General features: G+C 36.6%; 1 protein-coding gene and 1 long non-coding RNA gene across 5 annotated transcripts in view; one reads left to right on the forward strand and one right to left on the reverse strand.

The window, feature by feature from the left end:
• Positions 1-21,712, reverse strand: part of ACSS3 (acyl-CoA synthetase short chain family member 3) — a 156,318-nt gene that overhangs the window by 5,109 nt on the left and 129,497 nt on the right. The window contains exons 12-13 of the mRNA XM_025926555.2: positions 12,564-12,645; positions 10,268-10,390 (exon numbers count right to left, since the gene is read on the reverse strand). Coding sequence (XP_025782340.2) covers positions 10,268-10,390; positions 12,564-12,645 — 205 coding nt within the window. The remainder of the gene's footprint in view (positions 1-10,267; positions 10,391-12,563; positions 12,646-21,712) is intronic.
• The window catches only part of LOC112863452 (uncharacterized), a 90,007-nt gene that overhangs the window by 1,690 nt on the left and 66,605 nt on the right, over positions 1-21,712 (forward strand). The gene's annotated exons all lie outside the window — the stretch shown is intronic.

Raw genomic sequence — 21,712 nt, forward strand, 5'->3', positions numbered from 1 at the left:
ATTTATGTGTTAGGTGCAGATGCTAGAGACAAATTTCATTGCCAGAGATCTGTACTGGGAGTTAGTATACTCAGTCTGTGGAGACAATATTTTGTCGATGGCAGATAGGATGTCGTTTTGGTGGGCCCGATCCTATACTTCTGGCTTAGGATTCCCTTCATGGGTGGAGAAAAACTTTTTTCTGGCTAACCAGAGTTTTGATTGTCAAAGAAGAAATTGTTAAAGTGTTCATTGGTGCCATAAGCCTCTCTACCTTAGTTTTTTAAATGCCAATGTATCTGCTCAAATTACTATTAAAAAAAAATTTTGATCATCCAGGTATTTTGTCACCTAACCAGTGCAATTTTAACTAAATCAAACATCAAACCTTCTAGTTTGCCATTCATTCACCGTATTGTTTTAATTTCACCACGTTTCTACCCTCAGTATTAGTATGTTTAGAAGTGGATGAAGGGGGGTTCCTGGGTGGCTCGGTTGGTTAAGCATCCAACTTCAGCTCAGGTCATGATCTCACGGCTCGTGAGTTCGAGCCCCGTGTCGGGCTCTGTGCTGACAACTCTGAACCTGGAGCCTGCTTCTCTCTGCCCCTCCCCTGCTCACTTTCTCTCTCTCTCTCTCAAAAGTGAATAAACATTTAAAAAAAAATTTTTTTAAAGATGTGGATGGGAAAATTCTGACTGGTTTTCCATATGGGCAGAGTACTTTAAAATCAGAATATATAACACAGTTTTCTACAGTATCAGAGTTTCACATTTTTCCTAGTTTGTAGACAAGCTCTTAAAAATCTGTGAAAAACATAATCATTTACCAGAATTTTATGTCATCTGTAAACAAGGTTCATTATTATACTCGATAAAATATTATATTAATCCACCAGTATTGAAAAGATGCCATAAAGGAAGGGGGGGATGGCTTTCTATGTTGGCTCCATAAATAATATTTACATGCTAAATAATGATTGCAACAACTGAATCATTAAAAAGGAAAGCATCGAATTATGTCTTGGCAACATTTAAGGGACAGAAACCAAATGTCTTGGGGGGCTAAAAATATCCAGAGCCATTTTCATATATTTTCTCCACATAAAACCCATAAGCCTCTGTGATTAACTGGCATTTAAGAACTGAAAAACTAACACAACTTAAAAGGTAATTGTCTCAACCAAAAGTGTGCAATGGTTCCAATTTACGACTTTTCGTCTTTAGGGTGGTCTGAAAGCAATATGAGTTCAGTAGAAACTATGCTTCAAATTTTGAATTGTGGTCTTTTCCTAGGCTAGGATATGTGGTACAATCCTTTCTTGAGACACTGGGCAGTGGGGGAAGCCTCGGCACCCAGACAGCCAAGTGATCACAGGGTAAACAACTGTTACGCTTACAACCACTCTCTACCCATACCACCATTCTCTTTTTCATTTTCAGTACCATAGCCAATAAATTACACGAGCTATTCAACACTTTGTTACAAAGTATTTACATAAGATGATTTTGCCCAACTGTAGGCTGATGTTAGTGTTCTGAGCATGTTTAAGGTAAGGTAGGCTAAGTTATGATGTTTGGCAGGTTAAGTGTATTAAATGTATTTTCAACTTATGATCTTTTCAATTTACAATAAGTTTATCAAGATATAACGTCTTCTCAAATTGAGGAATATCTGTATAAATGTTAGGGTAACAGTCCTTGTAAATGCTTGTCATTTGTTGATTTTGGGGTACTGTCATTTCTAGGTAAATTTTAATGGATTTGGAAGGTTTTTTGGCTTTAGTGAGCTGAATTATACAGATCTCTTAATTATGTTTTTAAGTAGTTTAATCTTAGAAGTATTAGTTTAAATCAAGCACTTTCATAAAATGCAAGGAGCAAGTTTTGGTGGGAGATTGTGTCTGCAGTAGGGAAAAGAAGAATGCTTTTTCATTCCCTCTGATGTTGGAGTCAGATTCTACATTATTATCAGTATTCATATTCATACTCAGGAAAATATTCAGCAATTTTACAACTATTTAAATCCAGTAATCATTTAATGCTGAGTAGAACAGAAATTACATGGCATCTTTGTTGAATATACACTTTATGGAAATATATTCGATGCTGAAGAAATCACTTCTAAAAATAGCAAACAAAATAGCCAACTTGGAAAACAAACAGTGAAACTATGGTTAGAATAAACTTCCAGAGGGCAAATTGCAATGAACACTGCCCTAGGCTTTAAGTGCAGTATTTTAATGCCAGATTTCCAAGTTCCCAACAATACCAGTGGGATTATTTTAAGCTACAAGTGAATGAATGAAATCAGAGAGCCTAATTTGTTCCCTGGAGGTGTCTATGCACGATAGCCTGCCCACAGCAGCGAAAGAGCACCAAGCAAGAAGGACCGCATTGGCTCCTGGTAATTTTGGCTCATAAGACCTGAACTAGCAGATTTCAGACCCAATTTTCTTAAGAACACCTTGAACTTCCACCAGAATATTCCAAGTGTCTACCTAGATGCCAGACTTTCAAAGATTAACTTTTAAAATACAATTGTTCTTTAATAGTTACAGAAGGCCCTAACAGGTGTTGAGATCTGCAAGGATAAGATCCTCTTCAATTTATAAAAGCTATTCTAGAACTCTTGTTTTCTTATGATGAGAACAGAAAAGAACATATAGTTTCCTAAAATGTTTTTGATGTAGTAACTTTAATAGAATTTGTTTGATTAGTCTTATGTAATGCACTTGTCATATTTTACTTTAAGAAACTGGGAAGGCACAGATTTTTACTATATATAAAAGCAATATTCAGTCTATTTTGAATTATTACAGATGACACTCCCATGCATTAAGACCCTCACATCCTATTTCAAAAACTCAAAATAGAATTCAGCATTCAAAATTGACAATTGAGAATCCTAATGGGAATCCTGGAAAGCATCTACATGTAAAGTAAGGTTTGGACACTTTAATAAAAGTTGGTTATGTCATCAATAAAAACATTTCACATACATATTAATTATCAATATGTTAAGCAATTTTTATAGAATGTGGGAAAAAGCCAGTAAAAAATGTTAGTTCCCAACTCTTTAAAGGATGTCATCATAAAGAAACAAACCTGATATGAATTGAGTTACTAACTTCTTTATTAGACGTAAGTATACAATAGAGTTAATCATTTAATTTATACAAAGGGAGACATTCACTTCAAGAAGGCTTGAAGGCTGGCAGGTGTCCTATTATGTGCTGTAATTACTCCAAGATCTAGTGACAAAATTCTTGTTGGGAAGCATTGATTTCAGCATGTTTTTTTTTTTTTTTCCAATTTTGTCATTTTAACTATCTTCTGCCTGCCTCATTCTCTGATTACATACAGTGAGGATGTCAGTAGAAACATATATTTAAATAGATTGATACTTCCCTTTTTATTCTAAAAATAAAAGAGAGAACCAAGAACTTTGATAATAAAAGCTGTGCATATGTAATCTCCAAATTTTGATTAGCTGAGTCTGCCAGAAATACAGGTGAATATTGGAGGTAATCTCCTACAGGCAAGAAATTAAAAGTTCATGCAACCAGAACAACCTTTTGCCAACACACCAAAATACATGAAGCATAAATTTCAATTTCAGGTTATCACAAAATTCAGAGTAGGTTAAAAACAAGATAATATTATAATAGAGAACAAAGCCACATATCCCAAAATATTATATAGAATTCTTTCTTTTTACTCAAATAATATCAAACTGTCACACACACACACACACACACACAAGCCAACATGACAAGAAGTGTTCATATGTTTTGTTTTAGCTGAAAGAAGTATGATTTTTAAAGAAGGTGACCAGTGGGGCACCTGGGTGGCTCAGTCAGTTAAGCGACCGACTTCAGCTCAGGTCTTGATCTCACGGTTCTTGAGTTTGAGCCCTGTCTCGGGCTCTGTGCTGATAGCTCAGAGCCTGGAGCCTGCTTCAGATTCTGTGTCTCTCTCTGACCCTGCCCTGCTCCTACTCTGTCTCTGTCTCCAAAAAATAATAAATAAATGTTAAAAAAAAATTAAAGAAGGTGACCATCTTTTAATTATAGGAAAGAGAAGTAAACTTTGATTCTGCATGCTCTGATCCCACTGGATTAGTACTCATACTACTTTAAATATTTTCTTTCATTTAAACTATAGTTTGCTCTATTCCATTTAAAAATGATTCTGGGTTTGGTTCTGATAAAGATGGAATAAATACACTCCACCTTATCACTTTCACTAATTGCAGTGAAAAACTCCGGGCTGAAAAAACCAGATCAGATGACACTATTAGAATTATAAACTTGAGACACAACCTGATGGTGAATCCCCTCTTTTTTGTTTGTTTCTTTGTAGGATTTGGTTTTTGTTGTCATTATGGTTTGTTTGTTTGCCTCCTGCATATTCCGGCCTGGATGCTGGAGTAGCACAAAAGATGGAACTGCCAATAAGTGCAGACAGAAAAAGCCCCCAAAACATCTGCCTTTACAGAGGTCTAGGGAAAGGAGCAGAGGATCTGGGAAACAATCCTTTTCATGCTACCTCTCTCCTCTAGGTGAACACCAACAAGGAAGCACTGTCCCTCTTCCTTCCTACCGAGCTGTAGCAACCTTGTTGACTTTCCACACCCTACTCCAAATGAAGGCCAGCAAAGAGCTGTGTCCTTTCCTTCCTCCACTACTGGTGTGCATCCTGTGGGATGGCGCCTTGGGAGACCCCCCCCCCCACAAAAAAAAGCACCCAATCTAAGGGAGTCTAGAAAGTTCAATGTCATTTGTCCCCCGCCCCCTCCTCCCACAATAGCAGCCAGGCAGTCCCTGTTAACTTGCCCTGCTCTACACAAAGTGCTGTCAATGAGACAGAATCCCATCCTCCGCCCAGGCACGCTGTGTAAGTAGAACATGCAGTATTGAACCCTGGTAAGAACATAGGGAGGGTAAAGCCCTGACTTTTTACCCAGAAGAGCAGCAATGAGGAGCCTTGGAAATCAGAAAGTACAAAGTAAATTATGGAGAGGAAGGAGTTGGAGAAAGGCATACTTTCAATCTGTGTATTTAAAGTAGTCCTGAGCCCACCCCAGATTTGTGCATGTGTGAATCCAACCAGAATCAGCACAGTGAGGATTTTGAGCACTTAACTCGAGTTTCAGATTGGCCTCTGGGAGACACACAAGTGAGATGGATCAAACAGCACTTCGGAGTATTTGAAAATTAAATTGACATTAGAACCACAGCCCATAGAAAGTGGGCATGATCTGATTTTAACTAAAATAAATAATCACAAGAACACAAATCCAGATGATTTAAACAGGATCCAAAATCTCATAATGTCATATTCAAAATATCTAGGATAAAATCTAAAGTTACTGGACATAAAAGAAATCGGGAAAACCTAAACATCTCAAGAAAAAAGACCATCAGTCAATAGATGCCAACTCCAAGGTGACCCAAATATTAGATTTATCAGACAAAGATTTTAATGCAGCTATTATAATGGCAGCAGGGGGATAAAACTTTCCTGGATTCCTCATTGTTCCTATAAAAAGCCCTAGCCTGTTGAGAATCTTCAAATACCATGAGAATTTGATCTATAGCTATTTGTCGAGTTAATTGCTCTGATCTGACAGGATAATAAGACTTTTTCTAATTTACCTGGGAGGGCAAAATTATTAAAGTCTAGACTAGCTCCCTAGGTTAAACTTACAAAGTGCTAGGGAGACTGGCTCACTAGCTTCCTAGGTATTGACATGTCAAAAAAGATGAGGCCTCAGATCTTGTAAACATTTCTAGGTTGTAAGAGTTGAGATTCACAGGGCTGTCCGGCTCCTGGAGAGATTTTATTTACATATCAAAGAGTGGAGTCTGGATGCAGGCCCTTCAGTTTAGGAGACCTTCTGAGGAGGAGTGAAGAAGCTGCTCCATTCCCCTTTAGAAGCAGAGAAAAATTATCTCCCTTCTCTGTCATCTAGAAGTGTCTGGTGCTTATGTAGGACTAGGGCTAAGACCTCAGGTAAGAGGGCAATGACACACTTACTACCCAGAAATCTGTCTTTGACCTATAACATCCCATTTGCCAATTCAGGATAAAATTGACAAAGATGAATATTAAAAACCCAGAAATAGCCATGGCCCAAGAAGTATGGGCAAACCTTCCTGGAATGAATGGAAACAGAAGTTCTCAGTAAAGAAACAAAAGCTATCAAAAAAAAAAAAAGAAAAGAAAAAAAAAAAAAGAAAGAAATGACTTAAAAGAAGGGAAAAAGGGCAAATGAGGAGAATGAAGGCAAAAAGAAAAACCAATAAACTGATAGGCATAAATATAAACATACGAATAATTAGTTTAAATGTAAGTGGTCCAAAAACACCACCAGTTAAAAGATAGAGATTTTCAGATTGGATAAAAACAAAAGGAAAATCCAACTATATGCTATCTACAAGTCCATAGAAAGCATAATGATCCGGATGATGGATTTATATGGATCCATAATGATCCATAATGATCCAAATGAAACGATGGCAAAAGACAGAAGATTGAAACACAAAAGATGGAGTGGCTATGTGATTACCACAGATGACCAACTTCAGAACAAAGAGAATTACTATAGATGTTTGTAAAAAATCAATATATAAAAACATTGCAACCAAGTAAGGTTTATCTAGTAATGCAAGACTGAACATTTGAAAATTAATTAATGTAACTCACATATTAAAAGGCTTAAAAAGAAAAGCCACATGACCATATCAATAGAAGCAGAAAAGGCACTTGGCAAAATGTGGCATTCACTCAAGATTTTTGAAAAATCTCATCAAATTACAGGGGCACCTGGATGGCCCAGTCAGTTAAGCGTCCAACTTCGGCTCAGGCCATGATCTCACAGTTCATGAGTTTGAGCCCTGCACTGGGCTCTGTGCTGACAGCTCTGGAGCCTGCTTCTGATTCTGTATCTCCCTCTCTCTGACCCTCCCCTGCTCACACTCTGTCTCTCTCTATCTCTCAAAAATAAATAAACATTAAAAAAATTTTTTTAACTTATCAAATTAGGAATAGAATGAACATCTTAATTTGATAAAGTTTATCTCCAGAAACACTGACAGGAAACTTTTTTTTTTAATGTTTATTTATGTTGAGGGGGGTGGAGAGAGAGAGAGAGAGAGAGAGAGAGACCAGTGGGAAAGGAGCAGAGATATATGGAGAGAGAGAGAGAATTCCAAGCAGGCTTCATGCTGTCAGTGCAGATCCCCATGCAGGGCTCAAACTCACAAACCATGAGATCATGACCTGAGCCAAAATCAAGAGGACATTTAATAGACTGAGCCACACAGCTCTCCAGGAAACATTCATAATGGTAAGGTATTGAATTTTTTTACCCTAAGATAAAAACAAGGCAAGGGTGTCTACTCTCACAACTCTTAGTCAATATCATACTGGAAGTTTTAGCCAGCTCAAGAAGGCAAGAAAAAATGAATAAAAGGCATTCAGACTAAAAAGACAGCAATAAAACTATCCCTACTCACAGACAACATGATGGATTATCTATATAGGAAATCTCAAGAAATCTATAAAAAATACCAGCTCAAAGAAGTGAATAGTATTTCTATCCACTAGCAGTGAAAATTTAGAAACCAAAATTTTAAAAAAGATTCTATTTGCACTACCTTAAACATTAAATACTTAGGTATAAAGCTAACAAAATATGCTCAGAATCTGTATACTAAAAAGTATAAAATATTGACGAAACCTATCAAAAGAGACCTAAAGGCATGGAGACATGTATAAAATTCATGGATTGGAAGATTCAGTATAGGTCAGATATCAATTTTTCTCAAAAGAATCTATAGATTAAGACCCAATCAAAAGCTCATTCTAAAATATACATGGAAAAGTAGGGGAACTGGAACATCCAAAACAACTTTGAAAAAGAAGAACAAATGTGGACACCATTCAACTGGAAGGCATTCCATAAAAGCTACAGTGTCAAGACAGAATATTATTGGTAAAGAGATAAACACAAAGAAAAATGAAAGAGAAGACATGCTCTAAGAATAGATCCATTCAAACACTGTCAGCTGATTTGGACAAAGGTGTAAAGGAAATTTAAAGGAGAAAGGGGGTCTGCAAGAACTGATACTTGGAACTACTGACATCCATATTTAAAAAAAAGTAATAATCCTCAACTACATCCTGCACCATTCACACACAGACATGAAAACTCAAAATGTAAATGTAAACTGATAGAAAATGTGAAATACTAAACTAAGTGCAAAACGTGAAACTATAAAATTCTTAGGTCAAAACGAATGAGAAATATTTATGACCTTAGGTTAGGAAAGAAATCTAAGATACAACACCAAAATCACGATCTGTCAAAGAAAAAAAGTTAGTGAACTTGACTTCATCAATATAAAAAATACTTCCGCTCTGTTAAGAACACTGTTAAGAGAATAAAAAGACTAGCCACAGACTGGAAGACAGTATTTGCATATCATGTATCAGATAAAGGACTCTCAAAACTGAAAAATAAGAAAACAACCTAATTAAAAAAAAAAGAGGGGGGGGGCAGATGATGTCAACAAGTATTTTACCAAAGAAGATATGTGGATGAGAAACAAGTGTATCAAAAGATGCCCAATGTCAGTAAGTCATTAGAGAGAAGCAAATTAAAAGCACAATGAGATACCATTTCACATCTACTAGAATGGTTTAAATAAAGAATAATGACAACTCCAAGTGTTGATGAAGAAGAAATAGAAACTCTTAAACACTGCTGGTGTGAACGTAAAAGTGCACAGACACTATAGAAAAACAGTTTGACAGTTTCTTACAAGATTAAACATACACTTACCATATAAACCAGCAAACCACTATAGGTATTTATCCCAGAAAAATGAAAATGAATTTTGCCCAAAAACCTATACATGAATGTATATAACAGAATTATTCAAAATTTTTCCTAACTAGAAATAATCCAAATATCCTTTAATGAGTGAATAGATGCAGAAACTGGTTAGTACATGCACACACGGAATACCGCACAGCAATATAAAAGGACAAGTTAGTGATATACACAAAACGTGGATGGATCTCAAATGTATTTCCCTAAATGAAATAACCCAGTCTCAAAATGCTACATACAGTGTTATTCCATTTATATGGCATTCTAGAGAAGCAAAAACATAGAAACGAAAAATCAGTAGTTACCAAGGGTTAGGAATGGGAAGGGTTAGAATACAAAGATAATTTTATGACAGACGTCTTTGGCAGTGTTGACATTTTTCTGTATCCTGTCTGTCTGTGGTGATGGTTCCAAGAATCAAACAAGTATAGAGATTCATGGTATTATACAACAATAAAGTGGATTTTACTCTATGTAAATGTAAAAATCAAAAACCAAAAACATTAAAAAAAATCTTCTGGGGACTCTGTGGCAATGTGTTTACGTTGGAAGAAAATTCTCAGGATTTAAGATTAGAATAAAATGTCTAAATCTCATACCACTTAAAGGCTATATGCAACCTGGTTATCAAGCAAGAGCAAAACAAGAAGATAGAGGCTATCAAGAAGCCAAAATATATAGGCTCTCCTTCTAGTGGGGCGCCTGGGTGGCTCAGTCAGTGAAGCGACCGACTTCAGCTCAGGTCATGATCTCATGGTTCGTGACTTTGAGTCCCGCATTGGGCTGTGTCCTGACAGCTCAGAGCCTGGAGCCTGCTTCAGATTCTGTATCTCCCTTTCTCTCTGCCCCTCCCCTGTTCATGCTCTGTCTCTCTCTCTCTCCCCCCCATCTGTCTTTCTTAAAAATAAACATTAAAAAATTAAATATATATATTTATAGGCTATAGCCTATATATATATATATATATATATATATATATATATATGAATTTTAAGGATATATATGTATACATATATATATGTATGTGTGTGTGTATATATATACATATATATACATATAAATATACATATATATACATATATATATACATATATATACATATATATATACATATATATACATATATATATATAGGCTTTTCTATAAATAACACATATATATCCTTAAAATTCCTCACTACCACCCAGGCAGAGATCAGGGAGTTTGGAGAATATGAAGATTTACACAAGAAGAAATAAGGGAAGAGAAATACTAGAGTAATCTAGCCTCTGCTTCCATTGAAGGGTACAGTAATTTTCCAGGTACAGTGACTTAACCTCAATATTAACTTAAGTTCAGCTCTGTCTCTAAATACTACCTGGAATAGTAAACCAATATTCATCAATACCTCTTCAATAGCACCTGCAGAAATTCTGTGACCTGCAACATTTATCACGTCATCAACTCGAGACATAACATATAGATAGCCTTCTTCATCCATGTAACCAGCATCCATGGTGTCATAGTATCCCTGTAAATAAGAATCAATAATGTCTAATTAGCATGTATTGCTAGGTAAGACAATCATTTAAGCTTGGTATATATAAAATGCGATAAAAATGGATTTACTCCATGCATTTGACTTTTTTCATAGCTAGACTATGGAATCAAATTCCTTTTGATTTTGGTAACTTACTAGAACTTCTTTGCTCCTCTAACAGCCAGGAATTAATTTAAGTGTTCTTATATATGGTCAAGTTAAGTGTCTGAACTATAAGTTATAAAGTTTATGAACTCAATTTTTTTAATGAAGAATAGTTCAATATTTCCAATATACTTTGGTTTTGTAAAGTAATTCTGATAGATTTCTTCATTAATTATATTAATTTTTAAAAGCTTTAAAGCTCTCTATGAATAATTAGAAAATACAGCGCTAAGTTTATTAACATGAATTTGGATTGGACTCAAGCTTCCGTGAAATATAATAAGGATGAAGTATAATTTTTAATCAACTCAAAGTAGCAGCACATCTTCACTGACCCAGAAAATCACAATAGAATGATGAATAAAGAGGAATAAGAAGTAGAAAGAAATATTTCTTCTAATGCTTTTCAGTCATCTTGATTCTTACGTAATGAGCACAGACTTTAGGAACAATCCAGATGAGTCACTATTTGGTTTCCTAATCTTTCTGAGATTCAGGACGCTCATCTGTTAAACAGGGTAGTGAACTATACCCTGTAAGGCCTCCATGAAGCATAAATGAGATGGTTTATACCTAGAGGGCGACTCTGGCACATCATAAGCCCTCTGTAATTGTCAGCTCTTATTGCGATTTCTGTTGGAGAGAAAACCTAGAGTACAGTTAAAGAGAATGGACTCTGGAATCAGATTTTATGTTCAATTTTCAGCTCCATCACTTCTAAATGACAGGCAAGTTACTCAACCTTGTTGTACTGTGGCCAAGCCCTTTAATGAGAAGTATGAGGTCAGGGTAACAAGGCGAGTGTAGAGTCACTCCATACAGTTTACCCATAAACTGAGACTTTGAAAGAGCTTTCAGTGTTAAAGGTGATCATGTTAAAACCACACTCACATCTGATTTGCCATTGTCGGGTGTAATTAATCACATCAGAACTCTGATGACTTCACAGCGGCCCATCAGGCAGATAGATTGGGCTGACAGGAGTCAACCCTACTGACAAATCTTCCCTGCCACAGTCCTTTGGGGCATGTTTAATCTTAGCTACTGAGGTCATTTAACTCCATGATCTCCTTCTAAAGGAAGCTATTTTAAATCTTGTCATTTGTCTGGCTGATGAGGTTACCTGTCTTTCACTCACAAATAATAAAGATAAAATGCTAAATACTGAGACTTCGTTTTTTTTATGAAATTATGACCATTTATTTATTTATTTTTTCATCTAATGCATAACGAGGAGAACCAAGGCTGTCTCAGGGAAAGAAACAGAGGTGAAAGGACAGCAGCAGTATGATGGTGGGACCTGATGTGGATTATCAGTAAAGTGCTGTTATAAACACAAAACACATCACGGTGATATGGAGAAACAGGTAAAAAATGCCAAAACACAAAGTAGGAGAACACTTTTTGTTATCCAGGGTACTGGAGGTTGTGCTGGGAGAACACCGTCTCTAGCATGTGTCCATAGTTTAAAAATGAGAGTTTAAAATAAAAAGCTAAGAGAGAACATTCAGGAACAAAATGTCAAAAATAGGCAAGGGATAGAAAAATACAACTTGTGGGCCGTGGGCCATCTGAATGTACTTTGCTCACATAACCAGCTTAGGGGATGAAGGGGGCCTAGTGACAGTGTACAATTCTCATCCGGTGCTTTCATTCTGCAGAGGGATCCAACGTAGGAAAGAATAGATGGCCCCAAAGTTTTTAACTTGACAGAAACTTTCCTGATAATGAGGGCTGCTAAATTTCAGGAAAATGTGCTAAGAGAAACTGAAAATTTTCTATGTCCACAGACTGAGAAAAATAAATATAAAAATGACTCATTTAGATAATTCTACTTTGGACACTGAGATCTAGAACTTGGTCCAGATAAACTTTAAGAGTTGTAGTATTATCTATGATTCCAGAACAAAGCTGCTCAATTTAATAGCCAAGAACTATAAAGAAGTACTTTGGAAGGTTGTTGTTGTTGTTGTTTTTTAAAGTATAATAAAGTTCTTACAGGAAATTTTTCAAAGTATAAATGCTTGAATGCTTCCTGATTCTTCCAGAGTCCTGAAAAAGCCCCAGGTGGTAATGGCAACCTTATATAAAAACAGAGCAGTTAGAATTATGATCAAAATGGTAATAAAGAAAGATTGATTCGAATAGTTTTCTAGTGTGATGGATAATTGCAAGTCAAATCCCACATCGAATACAACCCCTAAATCTGCTGGATCGATCATGTCTAATAAGGGCTGAAGTAGTTTGATCATGACATAGCAGCATCATTGAGGGATGACTGTAGTTTCTGCAAAGGGCACAAAAGGCACGTGCAGTTGGCATTCAAAGACATATTAGCAGCAATCACTGTTTCAATAAGAAGCGTAACATCTGCAAAAAGGAATAAAAAATGTATCACTGAATTGACTTTTTAGGACAAATATTCTTCCACCATAAGCAAATAAATTCTCTTTTTTCTTTTCTTTCTTTCTTTCTTTCTTTCTTTCTTTCTTTCTTTCTTTCTTTCTTTCTTTCTTTCTTTCTTTCTTTTCTTTTTTTTTTTTGAAGTATCAAGGTCCCAACTGCCACCCCTGCATGTCTCTGTGGAGAAATGCTCCAATTAAACATTCCAGGAACAATCTTATCTTCACAGTCAAGCTGCTTCCCCTCCCGGCTCAGGGAATTCCCTCTCAGTACGCCCTCTATTCTTCCTTTTCACAACCATCCCAACCTCTGTGATTTCTCATCCTATGAACACATGGAGATACTTGAGAATATAAAATATAAGGTTGGATACACTTCTTCTTTCTAACCAATTTGCTCTTGTATTTCCTGCTTTCCTCCAAAGTACCAAACAGATGTTTTACGCATGGCAAGGCTTAATCTGTAGCTATCTTTCCTTTTTTTAAAAAAATTTTTTTAAATGTTTCATTTATTTTTGAAAGAGAGACAGAGCGTGAGTGGGGGAGGAGCAGAGAGAGAGGGAGACACAGAATCTGAAGCAGGCTCCAGGCTCTGAGCTGTCAGCAGAGCCCGATGCAGGGCTCAAACTCACGAACAGCGAGATCATGACCCGAGCTGAAGTTGGACACTTAACCAATGGAGCCATCCAGGCACCCCTGTCTATCTTTCTGACAGGTAAATGTTAGATTGGTTCCCTGTAAGAAGTGCCACCTGACAAAAATACCCACTCAAATTGTTTTCTGGATACAGAAATCTTTTAGATGCTTTAAAGTTTGGAGATTTAGATACCGTAAAACTTAAGGATTTTGAAAAAACTTTCCCTGTCCATACTCATACAATAAAATACGTAGTGAAGCAGGGACCGTACAGTACGGCTGCTGAGAAAACTGAAAACAAAGTAGACGTGGCTGCTGCCCAGGTGAGGCAACGTCACACACAACCCCACCCCAGTATTAGGCCTCCAAGGTGCTGAACTATATTCTCACATTCGGTCAGACGGAAAGTGCTGTTACAGGTGGCATCAGGAGCCCAGCTGCGATCGCCCAGCCCCACTCTCTCTAGCCTCCAGGTAGGTCCTCCCTTGCGAGGGCTTCATTTGGTGACATTTTAAGATGGACGAGAAATGCAACATCTGCATTACTGGACCTCATGTCATGACATAAAAGTGCATGTGAAAGCATTCTGTAATCCGTAAAGAAAACTACAGAGATTCTGCTGTTGTTACTACTGCTGTTCATCACTAAGTCTGCAGGCAGGAGGCAGGCTGAAGCAGATGATCCCTTCAGGTCCTTTGAACGGACTTTACTATGTCAATCCTAAATCACTATGTATATAATTTCACTTCATCGGTGTGTTTTTATTATTGATATTTTACAGACCAGTGTATATCATTGATTAGTAAACATGGACAGAAAATATGGATAGAGAAGCCACCAAAACACATTCAACTTAGCATCATTTTCAAGATGTCGAGGAGGAAGAGGTGAAGAGGACACCAAGAAGGGAGGGTAGATGGCGAATCAAAAGCCAAAACAGGCCAGAAGAGATAACCTTAGTCAGTGAAGCCGACTATACATAAAATAAGCAACGCCAACAAAAACCCTGCTGGAGATAGATTCTGCTTACATATTAAATAAATAATTTCCAATTGTTTCTCCCCAAATATATCATGATATATAATCCTGTATGTTTTTCATGGTGATATTTTTAAACAATATTCTAAGAAAAATAAAAGATAACTGCCATAACAAATGCCAGCTGACACTAGGCTGTTTGGCAGACATCAGAGAGTGGTGGGGTCTGAGGCCAATTAGAATGCACATGCCAGGTGTAATGGAAGCAGCTGTTTCCTAACTCCATCTGGCATACAGAAATGCCCGTCCAAATACTGAGTCTCTTAATATTGCCCATACTAAAAACTATGCATATAGAAGGACATATTGTTAAACAGGCTTCTCTTTCACTTTATCTACCCCTGGTATTAATACATAACAGATACGTTATATTCTGATAATTAATTAAAGCTTCGAGGATTAAAGTCTAGGTAGTCATCCTCCAGGGGCGAGGGGCAGGAAACTTTAAGGACCTGGGCTTTTTCAGCTGTTGCACAAAATTTTAAATACCTGCTTAAATTTTGCGAAGAACAGGGACAGTAGGGATTTTTATACCATTTCTCATTCCTGTGTGAAAGGTCTGCATAAGTTTGGGTATACCCATAGACCTTGAGAATTAAGAATAACATACCAAAGATAAGATCCAGGGACAGAGCATGAAACAGGAAGGAGAAATTCAAGGCCAAATGCTATTGTTCTTTAAGGACCAAAAAAAAAAAAAAAAAAAGACTATTGAACAAAAATAAAATAAAACAGAGATGTATGAGAACTAGGAAAAAATAGTAACTTAGGAGCCATTAAAGTAGAGTTTTAATAATGACTGAGTGTTCAACAAGGTCAAATGAAAGCACAGATTTTGTCTGAGGGTGGATTCAAGAGAGGTTAGGGAACTTAGTGATTGAGATATTCTGAGTATTCTTAGGATTGCCATTTCAGTGGTGTGGAGCGGCCAACAAGGGATGTGACTAAAAACTAAACAGGAAGTTAAGTGGAGGCAGCAAGTTTAGACTATATTTTTTAAAAGTTTGTGGGTGACGGGCAGGAGAGATATGTCATTGTTTAAGGCAGAGAGGCAGGCTGATTTAAGATGGGGAAGATTTGAGTAGAAGTAGCCAGTGGAGAGAGGATGAAGATATGAAAGAGAAGAAAATGCCAGAGAACTTATGTTTCATTCATTCATTCATTCATTCATTCACTCATGTATTTATTTTCTTCATTCAATCAATATTTGTTCGATTCCGGTATTCCTCAGTCATTGTATTAGACATTAATGATACAAAGATATAAGAACTCTGGTCTCAGACATATGAAAATCCTGGTGTGTTGTGTACTACAAGAAATGTATTTTTACAATACAGATAGGGAGAAAGCCTGTCATGAATGATATCTATTCAGTCACGTTAATGAAATAACAAGGTAAAGATGTTTGTCAGGCAAGTTTTACAGCAGGTCCTTAAACTCTCTACTGGCAGGAGCTCTTGGAAGGGAAGGTTTTATCCCTAAAACTAAGTCACGCCTAATAAGCCAAAGTGTGGATCTACTGGAAATAGCATATGTGCCTCCTGATCATTTTTGAGATGTCCCCAGAAAACTACTTCATTATCTCCAAATCTAACTGAGGAACAGGCTGGAAAGCATATATGAGATTGAAATTGTTAATTAATGGGATAAAATGAGGGAATGCTATCTGTTCTTCACTAATAAAGTCTCATGTTGTTATTTCAATATTAGAGAAGAACTCTGTAAAAGGAACCTTGAAAGATGCCATATAATAGTCCTAAGGAAAAGCAGGAAGAGAGGTTTCCAGAATTAGGAATATCTGTGATTATCTATAGGTATATAAAATATATGTGAAATAAAACATGTGAGAAGAGAAGCAATGAGCTTCAGACAGAAGTTAGGTATATATGAGCTAGAGCAGATTTTTTTTTTTTTTTTGGTGGGGGGCAGAATTCTAAATTAACACTTTTCTTGTTGATATCCAAATGATTATTCTATACTAAATGTAGGTCTTCTTTCTGGAACAGTGGGTGCACTGGGGCTTTTCTTCTGAAGTTATCTTATAGAAAAAGAACTTTTTTCTGTAGTTACAATAACATAAAGATACACTGGACTAGCAGAAGAAACAGGAAGATATTAAAATCCCAAGGCATCTGCTGGTTAGCGTCTCCTCCTTCAAATCCAAGGTAAAATGCTACCACCCTGTGATACCTTTCCCAACTCTTTCAAGCAGAGTGAAAAGGGTTTTGTTGCAACCTGTCTAATTGTGAATCAAGAGTTACCCCTAAAGAATGTCTTTCCAAAGAGACCATTCTTAAGGGGAAAGAGAAATAACTGAAGTGATCCCATTGGGGGGTGGGTGGAGGGAACACATGATGGGGAAGCATGGGGATGCTGAAAAATCCTTAAATAGCTAAGAAAGGAAGGGAATGCCCCTCATTGTAGAAGGTGACACATTCCTGACCACTCTGAAATATCAAACTCCTTTTATGCCTCCATTCCCAGATACAGGCTGGTCTGTATTTACTGCTCCATCAAAAGTCTCCATGGTAACAGAAGTAAATTGAAGATATAACTCCAGTTTCCTGGAGAATTCTGGGGTTAGATCCCAACTTTGCACCCGAATATTTCCGATAGAGTCTTTAGGCTTTACTTGAGATTTTCATGTGAGGCTATTTTTTGTCTTCCCACAAAGAGACTGATTAGGCCATAATTTCTTTCTCTTTGGACAGACAAAAGACTAGGTTTGAATGTGAGCTCCAGCTGTGTAACTACTAATGATGTTTAGATACCCATGTCTAAAACGAGGACGACATTGGCCCACTGTCTACCTCACAGTGATGTTGTAAGGCTAATAAAACATCTTGCTAAAATCTGTATATGACCTTTAGAAAAGGAACATGATTACAATTATGCGACAAACTTGTACTCAAAGGCTACACTGATGAAAAGAAAGCTGTCTGACCCTTTCCCAAGACAGCAGCAGAGTGACTGAATCATTCCTGCAAAGCTATAAAGATGTGAATAAACAGCATTAGGGGACAGGAGTTCAATATCTCGTGGCTGAGATATTTATCGCCAGGCACCCGAGTAGAAGCCACTTGGACAATGCTATCCGGCTCCCTCATACCCCACCGCTGGCTGTGGGGCAATGTTCCCAAGCTTGGCTGGGGGCACACAGCAGGGAGACAGGCCCCACTTCCGGTAGCAACAACTGGATCTGGTCCAAGAAATGCAGGCCCATAAAAGAGGACTTCTGTTTTCTTTTTTAGACAACTGAATACTGTGGAAACAATTTATTAGTCAGTGCAAGTTGGTTATGATCAACTCTTGCCTACTCATTATAGTAGCCAGAGACCTATGGCTTTAATAACGGTGAGCACTGTGGTACCGAGGAAGGCAATTGCAATGAAAATTTTCTTTCATGCCCTGCTCTGGGTGCTTGGACATTAGTGACTCAGTTTTATTTCTGCACTTTAGAGCTTTGGACACAATTGCAGGAACACTTCCCCAAATGCATGAACATCCTGTATTCATAGCAATTCAGATGCCACAACTTTCCCGCTAAATTAACTGCCTGGCGTAGCTTTCAAAATCAAAGGAATTCTCTAACATCCAGGCAGACATGTAGTTTTCTCTTCTACTAGAAAGGAAAAAAATCCTAGGAATGCAAGAAATCTGCAAAAGCCTTGGATTCATGTTTATTACATCCTAGAGTCTGCAGTAGTTTAGGAATCACTTAAATATCTACCTTCCAGTTAAAGGATCCCCAGGAGAGCAAAACAGCGGTTTCTAAAAAGCATTAACAAAGAAAATGGAAAAAACGAAGTGGAACAAGAGCTTTCTTTTTAACATTTCCACATACCATGATTTCTCATTTTAGGGTGAATCATCTTAATATGATAATATGAATCATTACACTTAATATCTTGAAAAGGGTAAAAATATGATTATAGCTTCAGATTTTAAAGAAACTGTCAGAGAAAGATAGTTTCCAATGTTATTTATACTGTTCATAACAGAGTTTATAGTGAAACAAGAAGCTATAGCAGTACTTACAAAAGCAAACAAATTTGGGACTAAAACAATGAGTCATTTTCTTTATTGACTTACTTTAACATAGTTTGAGCCCCATACATTGCAAATATTCTATGCAGATTTTCCTTGCATTCTTGGTTATACTACTATAAGTATAATTAGTGAACATAAATAACATTAGGGAATACTGCTCTTTGAAACTGCTCCCACTCCATTATTATACAAAGTAATAAAGAAAAGCATGGGCATGAATAATTGAGAGTGGACATCTATCTCTGGCCAGGGATTACTCCCAGTGCTGGCTTTGGATGCCAGCTCAGTTTTAAGTTCCTCATAGACCTTAATTATTCTTATTGCTGGTGGCCTCACCCCATATCTATGCACAAATAATAAAGCATAGGAATACCCCATAGAAACTAGAACTTTTTCTGGAAGAAAAGTAATAATTTTGCTGTTAAAATTATTTGGCAAGAAGCCACACATTTAGTTTACGATTGGCTACTATTTGTCAGCAGTCACTGTACATATTCGGAAATCATGCCAAGTAAGAAAATAAGACCTAAAAATTGTTTGCAAATGAAATGAAAACTTTATGAAGACTAAATTGACAATGAAGTTGTTAGGATGTTAAATTTCAAAGATATTTAATGAAATACGTATTAATTTTGTTCCGTTTTTCAAATTTGAGGGTCAATACATTTTGTTTTTCAATTTAGAATCTCAGGGGAGCCTGGGTGGCTCAGTCGGTTGAGTCCAACTTCGGCTCAGGTCATGATCTTATGGTTTGTGAGTTCGAGCCCTGTTTGGGCTCTGTGCTGACAACTCAGAGCAATGGAGCCTGCTTCGGAATCTGTGTCTCCCTCTCTCTCTGTCTCACCCCTGCTCACGCTCTGTCTCTGTCTCTCTCAAAAATAAATAAACATTAAAATAAATAAAATAAAATAAAATTTAGAATCTCAGATAATAAATAAATAAATAAATAAATAAATAAATAAATAAAATTTAGAATCTCAGATATTTTGTGGACCCTTCTCACCATGTATAATCCCTTTTACATGCCACCTTGTTTTTCTGGGGGCCCATGTAGCTAATCTCTGGAAAGAAGCCTGCTTTCACATCACAGACCGTTTAGAATGTGATCAACACAGAAAGAATTTTATCTCCCAAATTACACACTCCTTTTTAAAACCAAAATAATTTTCATTAAGTCAAAAAGCTGTGTTTTTTTTCTCTCCCTTAATTCAACTAAACATATATTTATTATGAGCTCTTAAAAAGCATTCATTGGCTATTTCACATTCTGGATGAATAATGTATCCCCTCAAGGCACATAGAACAGCTATAGATGGACACAAACAAGTCTTAAGGATAGATGTTAAACATGAAAACATTCTATGCATACTGCGGGCAGCCATTCAGATGCACGGATAATTTTGAGGTTGGTGGGTTAGGATAGAATGGCCTCTAGAGATGTAGGTTTCAAAAGGAAATCCTTGCTCTCACAGATAAAAATAAGTTCCTAAAATTACATTTCAAGAACTATTCTTTAAGAAAAAAGGGATTTTGGTGGCAACTTTTTTCCTATTTTTTCTACTTTAACCTTTTGAATACAATAATATATATATATATAATATTTTCAAACATCTAGTTTCACCATTAATGTATGGGAGGGATCAAAGTCCACTGCATGTCATAATATAGTGTATCTCCAAATAGTTCACATAGAAATTTCAGAATCCACATGAGCATAATAAAATTCCCTGTTTAGGAATGCAGAGGGAAGAAAATAATTCTGAATTGGTGACAATTTAAACCATAGAATGACTTAAGGCAATTGTGTTAATTTTAAGTACTTGAAGTAATACTCATGGCTTCCAGAACAAATACAGTTTATGTGGGTTATTGCTACACTTTATTATTTTTGAATGGAAGTAGGGCAAAGCCACCAATAATGAGAATGACAGAACACAGATGGGTGTATAAGTGCTGGCATCAAATGCCACCTCTAGGATCTTACAGGAAGAGTCGCTTTATGAAATAGATGACTCACATAGAGTCAGGCAGTTATATAAAATGTATGCCGCTACAGTGCTTTCAAAGGCTCTCAAAAACCATGTGCTTCCATAAGTAAGCTAAACATGCACCCACGATCTTGTTCAGATTATTAGTTCCTTGGAACGCCATCCTCCCATCCCTACCATTTCCCCCCCAAGAGGTCAGATTTCAGCCAGATATTTCAAGCAGATATTCAACCAGAACATGGATTCTGGCTCAGAAAAATTATGACTATAAACGGCATATTCAGTATTTTATTTTTCCATCTTGCCAACAAGATTTATTAAAATTTAAACTTGAAAAGAGTAATATAACGTTTACATTTTTACTGATAACATGAGAATCTGAGAAGTGTATCATCAAGTATATCTCCGGTTAGCTTTCTATAAGGCCAAAGTATCTCGACCTGAAGAAATACATTCTTTTTAAAGTTACTGTTTTTCATTTAAATTTCACAGAATTGTAATTTTTTTTAACCTGAGGGGGAAAAAAACTGTTTTCTCTAGCTCCATCCATGTCATTGCAAATGCCAAGATCTCATACTGTATCACTGTTGAGTAATACTCCATTGTATAAATATACCATATCTTCCTTTTTTTTTTTTTCTCTCGGATCTAGGATTTAGGTTCAGATTAGGGAACGGGTGAGAGTATGTGTTTGGTATCCTGCAGTTCAGAGACCTCACCTGAGACAATTTCATATCAATCTAAGGATGTCAAGTCATAAGAATTCTTCTAAATAAATGAGAAAACGAATCCTTTTCAAGGCTTGACATAGAACGTTCTTTATTTAAAACAGCTCCTTCTGCCAAATTCAACTACTTAAACCATATGAGTAAAGAGGCCAGTATCATGCTAATCAGAGGCACTCCAGCAACCTATATCAATTATTACAATGTCACATCTTGGGTGTCCCTCAACTTAACCTACTTGCATTTCAGCTTCTACTATCATAACGATTTTAAAGTATGGATTTAATCAAAACAATTTTTAACATTTTC

Source organism: Puma concolor, chromosome B4, assembly GCF_028749965.1.
Source record: "Puma concolor isolate L17-30 chromosome B4, mPumCon1.1.hap2, whole genome shotgun sequence".
NCBI classification, from domain to species: domain Eukaryota; kingdom Metazoa; phylum Chordata; class Mammalia; order Carnivora; family Felidae; genus Puma; species Puma concolor.